The sequence below is a fragment of the Hemicordylus capensis genome, chromosome 4 (assembly GCF_027244095.1).
Source record: "Hemicordylus capensis ecotype Gifberg chromosome 4, rHemCap1.1.pri, whole genome shotgun sequence".
In the NCBI taxonomy this organism is placed as follows: domain Eukaryota; kingdom Metazoa; phylum Chordata; class Lepidosauria; order Squamata; family Cordylidae; genus Hemicordylus; species Hemicordylus capensis.
Genome location: NC_069660.1, coordinates 119,864,473 through 119,883,513, shown reverse-complemented (window position 1 = coordinate 119,883,513; position 19,041 = coordinate 119,864,473). Strand labels below are relative to the sequence as shown.

The 19,041-nt window shown below is 42.4% G+C and overlaps 1 protein-coding gene across 10 annotated transcripts in view; it reads left to right on the top strand.

Moving 5' to 3' along the window:
* COL24A1 (collagen type XXIV alpha 1 chain) overlaps positions 1-19,041 on the top strand; it is a 369,353-nt gene that overhangs the window by 129,623 nt on the left and 220,689 nt on the right. For 9 of the 10 annotated variants that reach the window (XR_008306099.1, XR_008306100.1, XM_053245268.1 and 6 more), the window contains 5 exons: positions 1,767-1,811; positions 8,759-8,812; positions 9,992-10,036; positions 14,053-14,106; positions 15,464-15,508. Coding sequence is in view for 8 of the 10 variants with exons in the window: in XM_053245268.1 (XP_053101243.1) it covers positions 1,767-1,811; positions 8,759-8,812; positions 9,992-10,036; positions 14,053-14,106; positions 15,464-15,508 (243 nt within the window). In the remaining 2 variants the exon portion in view is untranslated. The remainder of the gene's footprint in view (positions 1-1,766; positions 1,812-8,758; positions 8,813-9,991; positions 10,037-14,052; positions 14,107-15,463; positions 15,509-19,041) is intronic. The other variant, XM_053245264.1, reaches the window with a different exon arrangement.

Below are 19,041 nucleotides of genomic sequence, written 5' to 3'. Positions count from 1 at the left end.
ATTACATACTGAACAGGAAGGAACAGAGTTTCAGGATGCTCTCTTTCTTGAGAGGAATATTTGGCCCTTTTCAGTAGTACAGTGAATTAACTGTTAACATTATTAACTGTCACATGCGTATCATTTATAAGTTACTGACTTGTAGGCTAGAAAGATGTTTCCTAGAAAGAGTTCTGTATTTTAAAAAATGTCAGTCATTCAGAACAAGCAGATCAAATATTAATCATCAGAAGCAAACAAACTAAGGTCTATTCATGGTGGCCCTCAGAGTTCATAAGCCGAAAACGACCTGCCAATTGAATTTTAAGGGTTACTTGGTTTGTGTTGGTTCCTACACTCCCTGTTACCCAGTTTAGTTTGGCAAGAGTGGCCTGGCTGGAACGTAGCAGCCATATTTGGCAGATGAGGAAGGGGGCAGGCAAAGAAGTGGATGATGTCCAAGGTGCTTTAGTGTTTAAGGTCAGCCCTGGAAATGGGGAAAACACTCCTTCAAATGTAACTTACTTTCCCTAAGTGTTTGCTTTAGTTTCTCATTGTTTTTAACACTGAAACAAGAGAGGCTATTTTAAAATCATGTATGAGTCGATCCACATGTTAAGTAGCTCTTTCTATTTATTTATTTATTTTTATTATATCTTTATACAGGTGGACCTCATTATCCGCAAGGATTCGTTCTGCCCTATAACAGCGGGTAACGAAATTCGCGGATAACGAGACATTGAGTTAATAGGAATCATGGGGTTAGGTTTCTTGAGGTCAAAAAAGGCAGACAATGGCAGAGAAAGAGGCACAGAAATTGGAGCAAAAAAGCACTGTACTGTGTTCTCCAGGTCTGCAGCAATGCCCCCCACCCCAAACCTTGAATTCAGACAATTTTCAGTGAAAAATCACAGATTTTTTTCCTTCAAAAGAGCTATGAAATGGCTCCTTTTAGCAAAATTGTGACCTAGGAAGCATGGCCTAGGAACCACAGAAACACAGATTTTAACCCTTTTAAAAACTGCATATGCTGAGGTCGTGTCTCCAATGCCTGATTGCAGATATGTATTGCAGATATGTGAAACTGGGTTGTCAGATTGCATGTGACAAGGTCCACCTGTACCACCCCATCTGCCAGCTCTGAGCAGTTCAGAACAAGTAAACACCATCATAATCCATTAATACTGTATATAGAGAAAGAACCAATGAAAATATCAAACAGTATAAATACAGGATTTTCTTAATATGCTCACTATATCAGAAATTACATCTCACTTCAATATACACAGTGGTTCCATATATACCTGGGTCAAATTTGCCCTCAATTTTTACCTTTCATTTATATTGTGCCTTCTTTTAGATAATGCATGTTCATGAATGTGGTCTATTAAAATATTTCAGGTATTATTAAATAGTTTATGTGGTAACTGGATGCAAACCCTTCATAGATATCAGATACTCGCAATGTTTTGGAATCAGTACATTGTTCTGATGCTGACTAGGAAACGTCTGGAATTACAGTCAGCTTAATGGTTGATTAAAAATGCATGTGAAGGTCACATCAAGCCAAGTTCACAATTGAAGGGGGAAGGGTATAATTTTCCTCCAAAAGTAACTGTAATAGCAAGGAAGTTGCACCCATACTAGGAGAATCATATAGTTTAAAGGCCTTTTGTGAACTTGTGTAACTAGAGTTCTGATAGTTGTGAAAAGTATATTAAAGTTTTGTAAATTAATCACTGTGGCATGCATTAAAAATGAAGTAAAGGCATTTCTTTTTGTGCTAGGGTTTAGCAGGACCAGAAGGTAACCCAGGCCCTAAAGGTGTAAGAGTAAGTAAGCTTTTTTAAAAAAGGATTATGATATGCATGACTTTATTTTCTTGTTCATCCACAGTTTAGCATGGGGAACAGATATTTCATCCAGATTAGCATTTTCTCTACTCACTGAGTAGAGTAGTGAGACTCAGTGAGTAGAGAACTATTTTCTTTCATACAGAACTATTCAGAAACTGTATTAATGTGCATGGAAGGGTTTGTGTTATTTTCATGCTGACAGCCCACAATCTATTCTTACTGATGTTCCACCTTTGTCCAATAGAGACCAAAAAAAGACAGATGGGTGAGTGTGTATGTGTGAGCATGAGTTCAGGGCATTTCATACCTAAAATGTGCATTTTGTGTCTGAAGATGTCAAAAGGGAAGAATTGGCTAGAAGTTTTAACAGTTATCAGATTAGTAAAACTAAGGGCCTGTTCGGACAATACTGACCTCATTTCCCCTCTATATACAGTAGGATTGTGGGTGGGTTTGAAGCTTGTAAGCTTCTGTCAAGTCCTTCTCCTCCCACTACATGTAGAAGATAACAACTGAAATAGATCTAATTTTTTGTCTGAATGCAAAATATCTTCTAACCCTGAATACTGAACCTGCCAAGCAGCAATAGATTTAAGCAGTTTTGCATGTGTCCATTTGAAAGGGAAGGAGTCTAATAGATATTTATTATTTTACTTATTTATTTTATTTATTTAACATATTTTATACTGCCCAAAACTTATGTTTCTGTGCAGTTTACAACAAAACAAAATAAATGACAACAGACAAAATTAAAACATTAGTTGAAATAAAATAAATAAATAAAATGACAGCAAAAAAGTTAAAACATTACAACAATTTAAAATTTTAGAACAATGTTTTAAAACAATGTTAAACTATTAAAACAGTATTTAATTAAAACCCAGAACAGATGTTCCTTTAAATTTTTTTAAAACATTGTCAAAGATGGGGAGGCTCTTATTTCAGTAGGGAGTACATTCCAAAGCTTCGGGGCAGCAGCAGAGAAGGCCCGTCCTTGAGTAGCCACAAGATGAACTGGTGGCAAATGCAGACGGACCTCTTCAGATGATCTCAATGGGTGAAGGGGTTCATGACGAAGAAGATGTTCTCTTGTATACCCAGGGCCCTAGCCATTGAGGGCTTTATAGGTTATAACCAGCACGTTGTATTTTGCCAGGAAATTTATCGGCAGCCACTGCAGCTCTTTCAATACAGGAGTAATATGGTCTCTGTCAGTATCTGGCCACCCAGCAGGGAAGTTCACAGTACCAAACGGAGCTGCAGGAACAAGATACGGCTCGGAACAGTTCTTCTTTATCAGGCTTGGCTGCAAGCTGTCGACACGAAAGTTGACAAACGTTGCTTTCCAGCAGTGAATAGAAAGCTGGTGATGTAATTTATAGCACAAGCCGAGAGCTCCCAGCTGGCAGGAATTCAAGGCTTATCAGCCCTCTGCAAGAGGCGTTTACTCCTCCTGATAGTTTCTAGCTGAGTTCCTTGTCTTGTAATACGGTTCTGTTGTGGAGTCAATGGAGGTTGCTTTGCATAGCTCCTCTTCTGATTGGTCCGTCACGGTTTCTGCTGTCTCAAGTTGTTGTGCCTGCTCTGAATCATCAGCTGGATCTGCCTCAGCCGTTTCTTGGAAACTGACAGCCGGGCTCTGCCCCTCTGACACCCCTGCATCGGCTGAAAAGTTGACAGCTTCCCCTTCCTCCTCGCTGTCTGAGATGGAGGGTGTGACACTCTCTCCTAGATGACCCAGAGAGCAACCTGGCCGCTGCATTCTGAACCAGCTGTAGTGTCTGGACTTCATACAAATAGAGGTGTGCACGGAACCGCACAGCTGCGGTCCGGCACTGTGGGGTGGGTTCCTTTAAGGGCGGGGAGGGTTTACTTACCCCTCCCGCCACTTGTCCCCCTCCAGCGCTCATATTTATTGTAAGAATTGGGGCGGCAGGATACCTCCCTTGCCCCTCCGCAATGCAAAAGGCTCCAGCAAGCCTTTTGCACACGTGCATGTTGCGCACGAGCTTCACGTCTCCCGGACGCCAGAGGCCCAGTTTACCTGGCCTCGGCCCCTGCCGGCGGGTAGACCGGGCCTCCGGAGGCCCGGTCTACCCGCCGGGACGAGGCAGGGGCCGAGGCCGGGTAGACCAAGCCTCTGGCGTCGGAGAGACGTGAAGCTCGCGTGCGACGTGCCCGTGGGCAAAAGGCTTGCCAGAGCCTTTTGCATTGCGGAGGGGCAAGGGGCGGCAGGGAGGTATCCTGCCGCCCCAATTCTTACAATAAATACGAGCGCTGGAGGGGGACAAGTGGCAGGAGGGGTAAGTAAACCCCCCCTGCCCTTAAAGGAACCCCCTCCACCCGTACCGAACCGGCCAGGTCCGAACCAGTCCGGACGGTCCAGAGGCCTTTACAATGGCCTCCGGACAGGTCCGGACCCATCCCTACATACAAAGGCAGCCTCTCATAGAATGCATTGCAGTAATCCAGGGTTACCAGCATATGTACCACTGTTCTAAGGCTGTTTATCTCAAGAAATGGGTGCAGCTGGTGTATCAGCCGAAGTTGATAGAAGGCACCACTGCTTCAACCGGGGATACCAGGGAGAGGCTTGGATCCAGAAGCACCCCCAGACTGTGTACCTGTTCCTTCCAGGGAAGTGTGACCCCATCCACAACAGGCAGATCAAACTCATATTCCGAGTTTCGACCTCTCGCAATGAGTACTTCCATCTTATCTGGATTCTGTTTCTGTTTGTTATCCCTCATCCCGCCCATCACTGCCTCCAGGCAGGCATTTAGGGAGGGTATGCCTTCTCCTGATGAAGTTGTCATGGACAAATAGATTTAGGAGTCATCAGCATACTGATAGCACCCTGCACCAAATCTCCTGATGATCTCTCCCAGCGGTATCATGTAGATGTTGAACAACATCAGAGACAATACGGAGCCCTGAGGGAGACCATACAAAAGTTCAGATTTTGAAGAACAAAAGTCTCCAAGGGACACCATCTGGAACCTGCCTAAAAGGTAGGAGTGGAACCACTACAAAGCAGTGCCCCCCACTCCCAACCCCCTCAGATGCTCCAGAAGGATACTATGGTTGATAGTATCGAAAGCCGCTGAGAGGTCCAAAAGGACCAACAGAGTCACACCTCTGTCAATTCCCAATTGGAGATAATCCATCAGGCCGACCAAGGCATTCTATACCCCATAGCCCACTTGAAAGCCAGTCTGATATGGGTCTAGATAATCAGTTTCCTCCAAGACTGTCTGGAGTTGAGAGGCCACCTTTTTCCTTGCCAAACCATGGAAGGTTGGAGAGAGGCCTGTAGTTAACTCTGAGGCATCCAAGGCAGTCTTCTTCAGAAATGTTCTAATAATTGCCTCCTTAACCTGCCCTCCTTCAGAGGAGGCAACCTGCCCTCCCTCAGAGAAGCATTTATGATCTCTACCAGGCCTTCTACAACAACCCCACTGCCAGATAGTATAAGCCATGTCGGGCAAGGGTCAAGAGAACAGGTGGTAGACTGCACCTTTCCAAGCAGCTGGTCCATGTCCTCAGGAGTCACAAACTGGAACTGATCCAACTGAACCACACAAGAGGAGTCGCTGGACACCTACCCATCAGACACTGAAATAATTGTGGAGACGGAGTCTAAGTTGGCCCGAATACGAGTGATTTCCTCCCCCCACCCAAGAAGTTATTAAACACAATACAGCGGGTAATCAATGGTTCCAGATTCTGATTCAAGGGAATAGGGGCACATACTAGCCCTCTCACAACCCTGAACAACTCCACTGGACATGAACTTGCAAATGCAATACTTGCAGAAAAGAATAACTTCTTTGCCACATGTACTGCCTGAGCATAGATCTTCAAATGTGCTCTATGTTGCAATCTGTCAGATTTGAGTTGAGTCTTTCTCCACTTGCTTTCCAGTCATCTATCTTGACGCTTCAGCCCCCGTAGTTGTTCTATATACCAAGGGGCAAATTTTGAAGCAAGTCAGAGAGGACACTTAGGAGCAATCCTATCTACTGCCCCAGTGAGTTTACTGTTCCAGTTCTCCACCAGAGCATCAACAAGATCACCAGCAGAGCCAACACTAAATCCCCCCAAGGCTTCTTGGAATGCTATTGGATCCAATGACCTTCTCGGGTGGACCTTCCTAATTGGCCCCTCAGCCCTGTGAAGGTGGGAAGTGATTGTGAGTCCAACCTTAACCAGATGGTGTTCCGTCCATGACAATGGGTAAATCACAGGAGTCCCCACCCATGGAACACCACCCTGATCATAGTGAAAGACCAGATCAAGCATGTGACCAGCAATGTGCGTCAGTCCCGAGACCACTTGGGTTAGTGGTCATGGCCGCTATGAACTCCTGAGCCACCTCGGACAAATTGGTCCCAAAATGAACATTAAAGTCCTCTACTACCACAAGCCTGGGAGGACTCCAGCACCAAGCCCGAGACCAAGTCTGTCAGCTCAGTTAGGGACTCGGTTAAGCAGCGGGGCGATAGGTACAGTACATCAACAGATATCCCGATCTATCCCTGGTCCCCAAATTTTACACACATTTGATATGGTCTTACACTTCAACAGGGATCCTGGTAAGGGAGATGTTATTCTTATAGGCCACAGCCACTCCACCTCCCCGCTCATGGTCCCTCACCTGCTCCTCAACAGAGTACCCTGGAGGGAGAAACTGGGACCAGACTGGGCCGCCAGCTTCCCCCAGCCAGGTCTCTGTAATACATACTAGGTTGGCCCCTTCATCCAGAATCAGATCATGGATGATTTCTGGTTTGTTCTGGACTGATCTGGCATTTAACCTAGTATTTATAATAGCAGTATTCATAGAAAAATGTAACACCTCAGAAATACGATCTATATTTGCTTTGCAAATATAGAAACTAGGATTTCTTCCCCTATAGAATTTGCTACCACAGATAATTTTAAAAAATCCTTTGGTCCTGTTCTGCAAATATAGAAACTAGGATTCTTTTCCCAATAGAAACAAGCTACCACAAATTATAACAATACTTTGGTCCTGTTCAAACCTTTTCCTCTTTGTCTTGCATTCACTGAATTTGATGGGAAGGTGAGTTACTGCCATGTGTTTGAGTGAAGTGGAGCCCTTGCGCACATTTGTGGATATTCGATGCAATCAAGAACCCCCAGTTCTGCAGGCAATTGTGTAAGTGGCTGCAGCATCATAACCATCTGGCGGCCATGTGTGGCCATGCCTGCGTGAGCAGGCAGGTAGGAAGGCAGCAGAAGTAGCCGGGGCAGCAGCAAGGATGCTGAAGGAATAGGAGAAAAGGTTGATCTAGAGACATCAGAATCGCATTTATTCTCACAGGAGCTCAAATGCTCATGAGAATTCAATCCCCCACGAGCCTTGCCACAGAGGTGGCAGGAGGAAGTGGAGAACTAATATGCGCTGTGCCCAGAACAGAAGTGGACCAACCCAGAGAGAAGGAAAGGTGGGGGAAGCAGTGCTGAAAAGCTCCCTGCTCGCTAGTACTTTCTAGCCCAAAACTGAGGCCAAGCAGGAACAGAAGCACTGGTCAACTCCTCTCCCACCCAGTGCTTTACAGAGCCTGCATACAACTGTATGCAGGTAGACCCCCAACACAGTCCTTCACCTGAGCACATGGAAGTAAGGGGTAGGGCCAGTAGGCTGCCTATGAGGGCAGGGGTGGTGGGTGCAATTCGTTCCCTTTCTGTGCCGTCACTGAACATGTGGAGGGTGAGGGTGTGAATAGTTGCTCAGCTTTCAGAGACATATTTTCGGGAGGCATAGTGGACTTCAGAGGGAAGGGGAGATTGATGAAAATCGCTCCTCACAGCATTGGCAGCACCAGTATCACATAGGTCTGGATATCAGCCAAAGGCCCATCTTGTTCAGTATGGTCAATGCTGTGTGGTGGCAGTTCCATGTGGATTTGGATGCAGGCTTTACCAGTCTTGCTTTCTGTGCTTCTTTGACTGGAGATGCTAAGAATAGAACCTGGAACCTTCTACCACCAATCAATCATTCAAAAAATAATATGTACACTCATTTTGCATTTGGATTTGTGGAATATTTTGTGGCAAAATCAAAGAAATATTATTCTTTTTCTCAAACATTTGCTTGTCACCCTGGTTACTATGGTATAGATTTTTGTTTCCTTTGCATCTTTTTTCAGTAGAATATGTCATGTGTACAATTGAGACCACTTGTCTTTTCATTTAATTTTCCATATTTTGATGCCACAAATAGAGACTACTTGGTATACAGATCCATCGGTGCCATGTTTGGAAACTACACCATGATGACACATTTTGCAATTACATTGGAGACGAAAACTGACATATTTTTGGAAGAAGAACTTGTGGCAGCCTTTCCAGAGGCCAATGAAACATCCTGATCAGTTTTAAAAGACAATTGGCCATTTGTGAGGGGATAGTTTCCTAAAACAATTCATTTTTTGTGAAAAATATCATTTATATGAAAGTAAATAAGTGTGAAGGCAATAAAATGGATTTTCTTCAATATTTGTAGAAATTATTTTCAGTGGCTAGTTCTGACTTCAAATAAGTGCACAAACGTTACTAGCCAACCGACATTTTTACTAGCTATTTTGCAAGCACATATCTGCATTAATCATTCATTTGTGGCTTAAAATGGAAAAAGAAACAGCTTTTCAAGCTTCCTTGATAAGTTTCTTACAAGCAATTCACACTTGGGCACGACCAGACAAGTGGCTATTTATCCCTTTCTGTTGATTTTTTTCCATTCAACAATAAAGCTCTCTGAAATATGTTTCCTTCCTCAGTTAAATTGCATGTAGCATTTGATATTTAGCTTGAAAGTGTGGGCATAGCAAATTGTATGTGTGGGGAAAACATCTCTCAACTGTGTGCTTCTTTCCTTTCCTTTTTTCACTTTTAAGGGTTTTATTGGACCCCCAGGAGTGGCAGGGCTGCCTGGACTTGAAGGAGAAAGAGTAGGTTTTATGGACTGTTTAAGCATGTATAGTGCTTTCTTATCATAGATGCGAAGTATGATGTACATTTCATAGAATTCTGTTTCACAAACATCAGAATCATTAGGGTTAGATAGAGGTGCTCTTTAGATATACCTGCCAATGTTTGGGAGCTGCTTTTTGGTGAGAATTAAGGATGTGCACAAACTGGTTTGGCACCTCTTTTGGGAAGCGCTTAACTAGCTCAGGCACCCACAGCCAAACCAGTTCAGTGGGGCAGGGAGCAGTTCCATTAAGAATATGGCATGTGCAGTGGCCGTATGCATGCCCACACTGCGTGTGCAGGATGCAGAGAACAGAGAACAAAAAAGAGGCAGGGTGGCAGCATAGCAGGTGAGGAAAGGCTTCTTAAGGGAATTGCTCCCTGCCCTGCCCACGCCTGCATGAGTCGTTCGTGCACATCCCGAGTGAGGATACCCCTGCAACTACTTCTTAATGACACAACCATGTGGGTGCCACAACTTGTCTTGATGTTTCTCATGAAATAGGCAGGCACCCTATCTATTTAGTATGCTGATTCCTGGGAAAGAACCTTGCAACTGGCCCTTCATGGAGCCATTTTATTCTCATAGTCCCCAGCCTAATTTGCCTACAGTGCTGTTTACTCAGACTAGCTGCGGATAAGTCTCATAATTTGTTTAAAAGAGCTATATGATCTGTCACTACAGCCAATATGAAAATATCAGTGTGAGCAAATTAAGCAGAGGACGGTGAGGTCAAAGAGAAAGGAAACATGTTGAGAACAGCATTAGAAACTGTATGAATATGTTCACAACTGCCAAAAATTGCCAAAGCATGTAAGGAACCTTTCAATATTTATGGATTTTTTTAAAAAAAAGTAAGTTCAGCTATAGATGTTCCACCATTTTACTTTCACTATTGATATATTGTTTTAACAAACCTTTAAGGATGCTTTTAGGTCAAATTTACATGTATTGTGTAGTCCTAGCCATCTCAAAAGCTGGTGGGAAGGTGAGTGAAACAAAAGTAAGTAGGTAGCAACAAAAATAATAGAAACAAACTGTATATAACAACAAACATGTTAATATATGTACTTTTGTGTAACTTATATTATATTATATATTTAATATATTTTTATTTAATAAGAAAATTAAATTCTGTAACATTTTGCTGTTACAGGGTATTCCAGGTTTACCTGGAAAAAGAGGTCCTAAAGGCAGACAGGTACAGTGATATTCTTAATTTGATTGCATGTCCCTCTGTATATTCCATTTGAAAAGGTTGAAATAACACTTTTCTCAGCCAATTTTTTACAGTTTTGTTCAGAATGAATACAGAATAGGCTCCTGATGTAAGCCTGAGCAAGAAAATGAATGAATGAATGAATGAATGGGCAGTGCCAGATAGCTAGTAAAACAAAACAAAAACAGAGAGGCGGAGACTTCAACAGGTGTAAGGAAATAATTAGTTTAAATCAGCCTCTTGCTTTTGCCCTTGTGAAACCCTTCTTCAGAAGCAACTTTCCTGTGCAGAATAGTGCTTCATGTTGCCTTCAGCACTGACTGCCTTGTAGTCTCAGAGATAGGGTGAGAGAGTGGTGGCATGTGCTGTTGTGGTTGCAGGGGTGCAGGGCACGGCAAAAGGGCACAGAACGGGCTGCAGCTGCCTCTCTCTCTTTTGCTCTTTCCATCCCCACCCTGGCTGCCACTCTCACCCCAGCTTTAACTTGGGCCACATGGGCTCATTATTCACTGGGGATCCCAACCTGGCAAATGATGAGCTGTGATCCCCTGTGATTGACCAGCCTACACAGCTCAAGTTGAAGATAGAGTTGGGTAAGGAGAGAGAGGCAGCCAGGGTGCATTGGGAAGAGTGAAAGAGAGATGCAGCTATGTCCTATTTTGTGCCCGCCTGTCCTGCCTTCTGCCGCCACCACCCCGTCACAGTGGTACCAGCTGCCACTGTCAGAAGAGATACCACTTTGGGAATGAATTGGACCCCAGATCTGGGACCCCTTCAAATGGGAGATGAAGTGATGAGACAGGATGGGAAGACCCTACAACCCAGACCCTGGGTTACCCTGTGCCACCAGAATCTCCACATTAAAACTGGGAGACCCAGACTCAGAACCCCATTATGACCCAAGGGCATGGCCTGGCCTTCATCCTTTGACTCACAGGAGTCTTTGAGGACTAGTCAGTCCAAATAGGGGTCCCTTCGTGCCATTGGAGCCAGCACTTGCAAAATTGGGCAGGGTCCTTTTAAACTACAGAGTCTTCCCCATGGAAGGGCTGTGACCATTCTACCCTATCTGAGCAGCAGCTATATAAAGCAGCAATCAGTTCTAAGCATCTGCTGCAGCAAACTCCTTTTGACCTTGTTCTGCCCACACTCTTGATCACCTTTTTGGAACTCTCCACGGTCCTGATTCTCTTTACTGACATGCTTCCCTGGGAGCTGTCTGAGATTGGTGTCCCTTCTCTGGAATCCTTACCAATGTCTGGCTCAGTGGAGGCCCTAACCTAGCCCTTGAAACTTGCCTGAAACAAGTCAATAAGGGCAGTTGTCTCTGAATTTTAACATTTGAAGGATTTTAGGATTTGAAATGCACTGGGCTTATTTCCTAGTGACTGCTGAGGCCTTCTCATTGTGTATTCCCCTTCCCCCGCACCATTATGTAGGCAAACTTCTTTGAAAATTTTCTTGGCTCCATATTACTTACTTATTTGCTTAAACTGCATATGCTGCAGCAAAAACAGCTACTGGTAAGCAGTTTAGAGTAGTTATGATTAATACTTCAAATTTTTTTGGCATAGATGAAGTGGAACAAAATATTAAACTGGTTAACATTACTGTTAAGAAAATTATAGGTCTGGACTACAAGCATTTTAAATATACTGGATGTATAGCATGCTTAAACAAAAATATTCTCTTATCCAAAACATATGTATCAAGTTTCCTTTCCATATTATATGAAGCCTGGCAAGTTTTACCATATTTTAAAATTATTGCATGGTATTATATATGATACACAAAATTTTATAAACTTTATTTTTGGCCAAAGGATATAAATTCTATGGAGTCTTTCTTCAAGATGGGATTAGAATTCAGTGTGATGTAGGATACTTCATAAATTTTATTAACCATCTAACCCAATGAAATGGCAAGAACAATCAATCATAGTTCCTAGTAAAATATTAATAGACTTCCTCTCTGGGATGTTCTACAGTAGCAAGACAACCAGTGTCGTTTGTGCCAAGAAATACTTGGATCACCACTTTGAGTTTCCTAAAACATGGAAGAAAAGTGGGATAAATGTTTCTTTAAAATAAACAAATAAATGAAATATCAAAGAATTGTCTTCATGACTCAAGCCATAGGTCCATATAATATAGAACTCTGCCTGTGGTGGTGCCACCAGTGTCCCTTAGGAAACAAGGCATGCTAGAAGTTCTGTTCTTAATTGTAATGGCTAGCAGCTGTCGCATTCTCTTTGAGTGAGGGTGATGTTTCATTTTCATTTGGATGATGATGATACTTCATTTTCTGTGTTTTTCTTTTAAATTAAATACTTTGAAGAAGTTTGTCTGAGTTATTAATAGAATTAAGGCTGTGTGCTTTTTTGTTTTTAAAATGCAGATTCTTCTTCTTCTTCTTCTTCTGATCAGAGTTGAGCAGAACTCAGCTCCTTAAGCTTTAATTTGAGGTTGCACATTGACCTCAGAGTAAGCCTAATTGAACAAACTGGGATTTACTGCTGTGCATAGAAGCAGACTGTTAGTCATTCTAAATTTTCGTGTCTGTAAAATATAAAACCCTTTGGGAACAGGCCAAAGGTCCATCAATTCCAGTATCCAGCTTCATGAAGTGGCCAACCAGGTGCATTTGGGAAGCCCACAGATGGGGAAAAGATCTCTCCCTCCTGTTGGTGTTCCCTAGCACCTGGTGTTCAGGGGCATGCCCCTGCCCTGACCCTGATGGTAATATACTGTCATCAAGGCTAGCAGCCATTGATAACTTGTAATTTATTTGGGCTCCTTGAACTTTTCTAAGTATTTTAATTATAGGTAGATTGTTAGCTTTTTGGGGAAAGAGATGTGTGGGTCTGGAAAAAAATGTAGCCCATTTCTGAGTGTACAGGATAGAGCGGGCTAGAAACCTTAAAGAAATAAATACAAATATGAATTATGCAATTATATTAGAATGTTTTGCTTTTACTTTTAGTTGTGAGGTCGGTACAGAGTTTTAGGTGAATATTTTTATTTTGTATCTGAATTGCTGAACAGCAGCCAAGAGCGAGAGAGGCTCATACACTTATCAGTGGATGTCACTTGCTGATGGCGTACGCAGGGGTATCTCAGGAAGCACTCTTTAGGTACACAGCTGTAAATGGTCATCAGCACTTGTTATAGCCAATGACATCTTCATCATGTGCTTATTGGCCATTGACCAACCATATGTCTACTACACAATGCCTCCCTCTGCCTTTGCAAACATCACCCTTCCCAAGTTACCACTCACTGTTCTTTACCTTTCCTCACCAGACCCCAGACCTCATCCTAGATTTTCACCCTCTCATGTGGAATATACTTATCAGTATTTTAATTTTTCTCTCTGGATACATTCATTTCAAATTTAGCAAAGGTAAAATGTATTATGTTGTACTACCGGATATATTCTGAAGTCATCCAATAATTGCTACAGCAATTGCATCCTGTGCCATCCCAGGCCAATCAGCTGTCTGGCATTTTAAGCAGGGGAGGTTCAAACTTCCAAATCCTCCCCCTGCAATATAAACCAGTACAGCCTAACAACAGAATCACATGTGGGGATTGTGTGGTTCACATGCACATGGTGATCACTTGGTTTTTCCACATATTGATTTGCTTGACAACTGTACACTTAATGACTGGCAGCTGAATGTGTGAAATGACTCCAGTTAAAAGCACTGTATATGAGTCAAAGACTTGTCTATCATCTTATATTTATGATGACTCTTTCAAACATGCAAGTCATCACTACATGCTGGAGACATTAAGTGGTGGTTTTGCATGTGTTAACAAGGCCTAAGGCTGTTGGAGCTGGAAGGCCAATAAAGAACAACGAATCTGGAGGCCAATAAATAGCCTGCAAAGTTCACTGTGTTTAGAAGATTCCGAAGAACAAATATTTATTGTTAGCAAGTTTAATATTCCCATATATATTATGTGATTTTGAAATTCTTCTTGTTGTTTAACCAGGGTTTACCAGGTGATCTTGGAAGTAGAGGCCCACCTGGTCCTGATGGAAGTCCTGTAAGTAGGACATAATGTGCTCAGTATTGTTGCCATGGCAGCTATCCATCTAGTAGAGTTAGCCCAGAAAGACACCAAACCAGCAAGTGTGAATGTGTTTCTATGTGTATATGTACTCTCTCTCTCTCTCTCTCACTCTCTCTCTCTCTCTCTCTCTCTCTCTCTCACACACACACACACACACACACACACACACGATAGATAGAGATCTATGTATCTATTTTAAATTTTGTTAATTGTAATACTGCAGAGGCCCAAGGGGAAATGTAAGAACATTCATCAGATTTCTGAAATATACCATACTGTACATCCTTTGATTTTAAGTGGCTGGATTTGGATGTAATGTGAAATGATGGTTTGTTTTAATGACTGAACCTTAGCTTATCCACATGCCATGGTTTGTTTGGGGCCAATAAACCATGAAATCATAGTTTGAAGCTGGTTTGCAAATTACATTATAGTTTGCTGTTATGTCTATATCCTCAGACTGTTGATAAACCAGTTAGAGCCTCTGCTCTGCCTCAGGAGGGCTGCTGTATCATGGAGATGGATGTGAGCTTAGGCATGTATGAAGCTGAATCCTGAGCAGATGCAAAAAGAAGGCAGCTAAGCAGTTCTAAATGATGATTTGCTTGTTGTACACCTGGAAGCTCAGACAATCAATCAATCTATCTATCTATCTATCTTATTATTACAGCCTTAAGCCAACCAGGAGGCTCAGACTACAATGTGGTTCTTAACTATACTTGGTACATACTATAGTTTTGTATTATGTCTGGAACCCAACTAAAGTATTTGCGGTCTGCACTGAGACTGAGATAGTGGTAGGATGTGTGGTGTAATGCTTCCTTGAGATACAAGCCCAGAGAACCTCAGAATGAGAAGACTGTGTGAAAGAACTGGGAACAATTTCAATTTTACAGCAGAAGTCTGTATGAGTGGTTGGGTCAGTTCTAGGCTCAGGTGAACTAGAAATTAGAGCCAATCCTGAAATAGGTTCTGCCCCACCCCCACCACCAGTAAAGTTTTATGCAGTTTTTCCAGTGTATTAGCAATAAAAGGGCGCGTTTTTAGAAGAGATCTGCTGTATGCTGCTGTTCTCATATTGTCAAAAGGATAAAGGCTAAATTAATCACAAATAGTTATATTTTATATTTATTAAGAAGTATTGCTACCACAGTGAATCCTGTGGATATGGTCATCTATAAATAAAAATACTTGATAGTCTTGATTCAGCAGTTATGGTGTGTACTGGATGGATGAAGTGCCTTGTGAATGGCCTTGTCCTTATCCAAACCTATTGTTAAGAAATATAACCATCTTAAATAAATGTTTTCATGTTCTTAATGTTTCAAAGGGAATTGTTGGTGGAGTTGGCCCTCCTGGATTTTCTGGACTTAGAGTGAGTATAATTCTTTGTCTCATGCTTTTTTCAAAATTCCATTGAATTATTTATTTCATATGACATTGCTGTCTACTAGCATATCTGTGACAAATTCTGCTCAGAACTGAAGGATTTTGAGGGTAATTTTTAACATATCTCCTTAAGAGGGGATTCGCTAATCCCTTCTTAAGGAGATAAGGTAATACAGTTCCTGTATTACTTCAGTAATACAGGAACTGGTAACATGCCCTGTGGGATTCTTTTTGTTTACTTCTAGCACTCCAAAGATGATAATGTGGCTGCTGTAATCTGCCACTGAGCCCTTTATTGTAATTTTAGCATTGTTGAAAGGGAAGGGGCTTGTAGAAAGCTGTGCTGTCATTAGGCCTGTTCAGTAATATAGGTCTGACAGAAATGTTGGAGCAACATTACCTCTCTCAGGCCTTGTCAGAGAGAGTTCCAGAACAACAGCAGAAAACCTCCAACAGTCGTAACTCCCTGCTAATGTGTCAGAACTCTGTCAGAGATCCAACATCTCTGTCGAATCCCTGCCCATCCCGGTGCCCTGCCCTCTCCCTCCCCCCCCCCCCACTTTACCTGCACTACAGCAGCCACCTCACCTTCCACGACTGCTCTGCAATTTACAAGTCATGATTGAAGCCTCAGAAAAATGTACAAGTCTCAGAAACCCACTCAGGGAGCTAGAAAAGAATTTAGGGTAAAAAAGAGTGCCCTTTTAAACTGCAGCACAGTCGGTGGAAGGTAAAGTGGGTGTTGTAGTCCTCTTCTCTGAAGTGAAGAGGACCCCATGAAGCTTGTCCCCAGCTCTGTCCCATCGGTCCTAGATAAAGTAGGGGGAGGAGGAGAAGAGGGCAGGGTAGGGGTTCAAGGGGTCCCACAAAAATTTCCGATTCCTGATACAACAAGATGGATGGGAGGGGTCAACATTGCCCCTTTCAACAGTGTCACTGTCGTGTTGTGTCCGAATCTGACATTGTGAGGTGTGCAAAGACCTAGCTATGATACAGTGACATGATGTGATTGAGGGTTACTGCTTCTTGCTGAAAATGTTTGTTGTAGCAGATTTGGGTGAATGAGTTTAAAAAATGAGAGCATCCACCAAAACAAAGTTATATTGTTATTGAGACAACATAGGAAATGACGTGCAGCTTGGATAGTGTATTCATATGTATGAGTTGAGCGGCAGTACAGTACAGCATCTTAACAGTGGCTGGTGGCATTCACAGCCAAACATCTCAGTTGCTCCAGCTTCCTGACAAAACAGCTCACTTTGAATGATATTTCCAAAATGCAACCAATGCCTTCTGTTCTGCATTATTATGCTTTTTAAACTCTGAATTTAAAAACCTATTTGCATAGTTGGGCATTTGGCAGACAAAAAACGCTATGCTGCATGCATGCATGTAAGCTTACTAGGGGTGTGCATTTTGGAATTTTCTTGTTTCAGTTTGTATCCGAATCAAAACACCCCCCGTTTTGTACCCAAGTTTTCTGAATCCGAATCAGCCCTGTGTTGTTGTTTTTTGTAGCAGAATTTTCCGAATCCGAATCGATTTGGATGTTTAAAAAGGGTCCCAGGGCAAAAAGAGTGGGTGGTGGTGGTAGCGTCCAATGGGTGGAAGCTAGCAGCCAAATTTCAAAGGAATTAGGCAGAGGGCTGATTTTTTGTGAATTTTTTAAGTTTACACATCTTTAAGAATTTTCCCATAGGGAATAATGGAGATTCCAGCAAATGTATCTCTTCAAATCAAGGGGAAAGGGATGACCCAGAGCGGAGTGTGGTGGGTGGTAGTGCCCAATGGGGGCAAGGAAACTTCCAGAATTATTTCAAAGAAATTGGGCAAAGGGCTGATCTTCTGTGATTTGATGAAGTATATGTGTCTAAGATTTCTCCCATAGGGAATAATGGAGGTTTAGGTTCCAGCAGCCCCATAATTCCACTTTGGGGGCACTGGGGTTGCCCAGAGCAAGGGGTTGTGTAGTGCACATAGGGTGCCAACCACCCCCATACCCACAAGCCCGTGGGGTACTGGGTTTTGTTGTTTTTGAGGTGTTCATTGTAGATTCTCTGGTAGCATATTAGATTTTCAGTGAAAAACAAGAATCCACTCTCATATGCTACCAGAAAATCTACACTCAGAACACCACAGAATTAACAGAACCCAGCACCCCATGAGTTAGCAATCCTTCCCCTGGCCAATGTGGGGTCAGTAAAGAGTGGCAAGAAGCAAAAGAGCCAATGCGGAACAAGGAGGGAATTGTCAGCAGGTCAGCCCATGATTTAGGTCACCGATCAGAAGGCTGGAAGGGTGGGAAATTCAAAGAGATGTCAAACACAAAATGGAGACTGACTCAGAGATCACCACAAAATGGAGGTCTGAAACAACAAAACGTTTTGTAGCTGAAACAGGGACGTTTTGTTTTGTATACAAAACTTTTGGGTCTGCAAAATGGGTGTTTTGTTTTGTCTACAAAACACCCGAAACAGGCTGTTTTGGGTACAAAACATTTTGTATCCGAAACGTTTCGCACATCCCTAAAGCTTACTTCTATGCATAAAGATACTGGCTGATATCCAACACAGCGTTAAGAGAGCATAGCAGGAACTTCACTCTCACAGAGAGGCTGCTTTAAAGTTCAGCCAAAATGTTACTTTGCAGCGGAGCGTGCATACGGGGTGTGTGTGGGGAGTGATTTTCACTGCTCTATCTCCAAAAGTACCTTTTTACTTCTTGGAATATGTCCCTGAGTGTCTCACAGACTTCAGGGACATATGCCTGGAAGCCAAAAAGTCGTTTCCCCTGGATGTCAGCCACTCTCTGGATGAGAATTGTCTGTGTGTGTGTGTGTGTGTGTGTGTGTGTGTGTGTGTGTGTGTGAGAGAGAGAGAGAGAGAGAGAGAGAAAGAAAGAAAGAGAGAGAGCGTGATCCCAACCTATTTCAAATCAAAAGTAACTGTTGATTTGAGATAAATGCATTTACATGCATCATTTAGTTCTGTCCTAAAATACATATTAACAGTGCCATAAATGAATGAAAGCATTTTGACTCCAATTTATTGTTTCAAGTATGCTCAGACTTTTGGCAACATTACTTGTTGTTAGAAGTAATCACTTGTCATATATTGTGAGTCACAAAAGGAGCTTTCAAGCACAATTATGCTTGTATTCCTTAGTCATCATGTTAAATGATGTGTTTTTCAATGCCATAATTTTGATTCTTCTCAGCATTCTTCAATTATGCTCCCTTTAACATAAATTTTAATGTGTTTCTCTTGGATGTTGCTAAGAAGCAAGTAGCACAAGCTGAAAGTATGTCTCCCTTCAGTGAAAATATATTACTATCCAGTACTTGTAGAAAACCTTCACTTCCATCCAAGCTCACATGCAAGTCTAAATCAACACAGAACCTAAATTATTTTCTTTTTCTTATATCTGGTGTAGTTTCAGCTGGCTGTTAGATCAGCATAGGGCTTTGCCATATGAATAGTTCCATAACATCAACACTGAGCTGCCTGTTTCTAGACAAAA